This window comes from Camellia sinensis, chromosome 11 (genome assembly GCF_055761805.1).
Source record: "Camellia sinensis isolate YWXY chromosome 11, ASM5576180v1, whole genome shotgun sequence".
NCBI lineage: Eukaryota > Viridiplantae > Streptophyta > Magnoliopsida > Ericales > Theaceae > Camellia > Camellia sinensis.
Genome location: NC_138971.1, coordinates 98,143,714 through 98,146,413, shown reverse-complemented (window position 1 = coordinate 98,146,413; position 2,700 = coordinate 98,143,714). Strand labels below are relative to the sequence as shown.

At 33.3% G+C, this 2,700-nt stretch overlaps 1 protein-coding gene across 1 annotated transcript; it reads left to right on the top strand.

Moving 5' to 3' along the window:
* Positions 1-902: 902 nt before the first annotated feature.
* On the top strand, positions 903-2,327 carry LOC145802497 (uncharacterized). The gene is made up of 2 exons (XM_082895221.1): positions 903-1,283; positions 1,779-2,327. The coding sequence occupies exons 1-2, from the start codon at positions 903-905 to the stop codon at positions 2,325-2,327; spliced, it is 930 nt and encodes a 309-aa protein (XP_082751347.1).
* Positions 2,328-2,700: the final 373 nt, after the last annotated feature.

The following is a 2,700-nucleotide window of genomic DNA, read 5'->3' as shown; positions in this document are numbered from 1 at the left end:
ATAAAATAAAAATAATGCATACTTTAGGAATTAAAACGGTCTTCTATTCTTTAGTTTTTTTAAGTTTGTCAATTTGATACATAAAGTATAAAATGTGATTTTAAATGATCCCACAATTCACAGTGTCCACATTAATTAACTGGAGCTAGAATATTTTCAAAATTTCGCATAAAACCTTAACAAAATTAAAAATGAAATACATACTTAATGTTTATGGAAGAAATTGATAAAATTAAAATTTTGAAGATCAAAGTGACACAAAACAGATATTTTAGGAACTATATATGCAATTTAGATGGTAAATTTGAAATTGGACCAATTTAACTCAAATATGAAAGTTTAGAGACAAAATTGACACAAAAAATATACTTAGAAAACCAAAGTGACATAAAACACGTATTTTTAAGAATGATAACAAAACCAAAAACAAAGAACAAAGAACAAAAATTACAAAAACAAAGGGCATAACAATTTAAGATGAAAAACAATCATTATTCAATTGAATTTACATTTACAGTTGCTGACAGTTGTATTATACAATTAGTATGAACCCCGCTATCACCTTGGCATAGTCATCTAATTCTCAACAGGTTTGGCACTGTCCTCTAATTCTTAATTGGTTTGGATTGTTTATAGCATATATATATATATATATATATGTCAGTGAAAGTCAGTTATTAGTTCTTAACTGGTTTGGATTACTTTCTTTCACAGTTTGCTGTAAATTACAAGCAACTGATACTCAAAAAATGGTTCAAAAGATGGTTGAAATTCTGCAGTAGCTACAACTAACTGCACACAAAACTTGATTATAAACTTACTTCATTCTAATTGTAGTGCCATATGTCAAGCACATTCGAGAGATAAAATCAATGCATGATCGCACAAAATTGTTTGTGAGAATGTTTTGCCGGAAACTTCAGGATAGTCAAGAACTTCAGGATAGTCGAGAACATTCGTCAATCTTTAAAAATGCCTTTCTATTAGGGGCAAAAAATGGGATTCAAGAAATAGTAGAAGAGATCTTAGTGGTATTTCCGGATGCAATTTCTTGTGTAGACAAAGAGAAGCATTCTGCTCTCCATCTTGCAGTCATGTACCGTCGTGAACATGTTTTCAATTTCATTATTCAACAAATGGGAGTGCGTAAAAAGTTATTGTTGAAAGTAGACAAAGGAGGCAACAATATCTTGCACTTGGTTGGACGAATGCCATATCAACCACAACTTGAAGTTGTTTCTGGTGCAGTTTTACAAATGCAGCGTGAATTGCAGTGGTACCAGGTAATACATTTGTTTTGTGTCTTGGCAAAAAGTGCTCGAATTTATATTACATCTTGATTTTTTTTTCTTGAATTCCCTACAAACAAGAGTTGTTATTTATCTCCAACTATTTGACAAAAGAAAATGACAAAATGAGGAAAAAAAACTATAGGGAAGCTCAAGATATAACAAATAATAAATTATTGATTTTTAGCGAAATAAAGGATATGGAACCAAATTTGTCTAGCTTTTATGGGGATACAAATGAATCATAGAAGCATGCGATTATTCTGTTTCATTATTTGACATTTGCTTTTATAGAATTCCGTCAACTATTTTAGCTTTCAGTACCTAGTAATGTTACATGCATAGGAAAGTATAAATACTAGTGCTCCGAATAAATCTGAACATTTTTTGTGCACTTTTTAATGATATTTTTCTATGCATGCATGACTATTATTTATAGGGATGCACCATGAACTTGCTTTCTCATTCCAAACTAACTTGATGGCGTAGGAAGTAGAAAAGCTTGTGTCGGAGCAGGCAACAACAACAATGAACCGTGGTAAACAGACACCTATGATGGTATTTGAAGAGAACCATCGTCGTATGATCCAATCTGAAGAGCAATGGATTGTAAGCCTGGCAAGTGCATGCATTGTTTCAACAACAATCATTGGCACAATAGCATCTTCGGCAGCCATTCAAGTGCCAGGGGGAAACAATGGTGACGGCCACACAATCTTATATGAGAAAATCGACTTCACAATATTTGCCATATCAAATGAAGTCGCTCTATACTCGACCATCTCCACATTCTTAATCTTTTTATCCATCTTCACTACACGCTATGCAGCAATTGATTTTCTATATTCCCTGCCTAATAGATTAATAATTGGACTGACTTCCCTGTTTGTCTCTATAACATCCACTATTATAGCTTTCAGTTCTGCCCTATATCTCATCTTTGCCCAAGAAAGCCAATCTTTTATTCTTCCTCCAGTGGTCATAATGTCCTTTGGACTAGTGACTCTGTTTGCTTTCTTACAATTCCCCTCCTCCTAAATATGATGAAAACCACATATGGCTAGAGCATGTTCAAGCTTTCAGATGGAAGAAATAGTCGAAAAGGCATAAGATTTTAAGCTTCCTTACATGTTCGTTGTATCAAAATTGAAATGCAACATTGCTCATTTCATCGACGCCATAGCGAAATATGCAAGATGAATAAAACTCCCCATTCCCCATTTTCTCTCTCTGTAATATTAAATGTGTGCTTGTGGGTAATAATTGTAAGCACTCTAATTGAGTGGTTAGTGAATGTGATTACTGCTAAACTGTCTCGAATGTATCAAGTCTTAAGTTGTGTTCGGCGGTGGGTTGCTTTAGTTTGTTATTGAAGCATTCTCGTACAAGCATTTTGTTACATTACAACAAT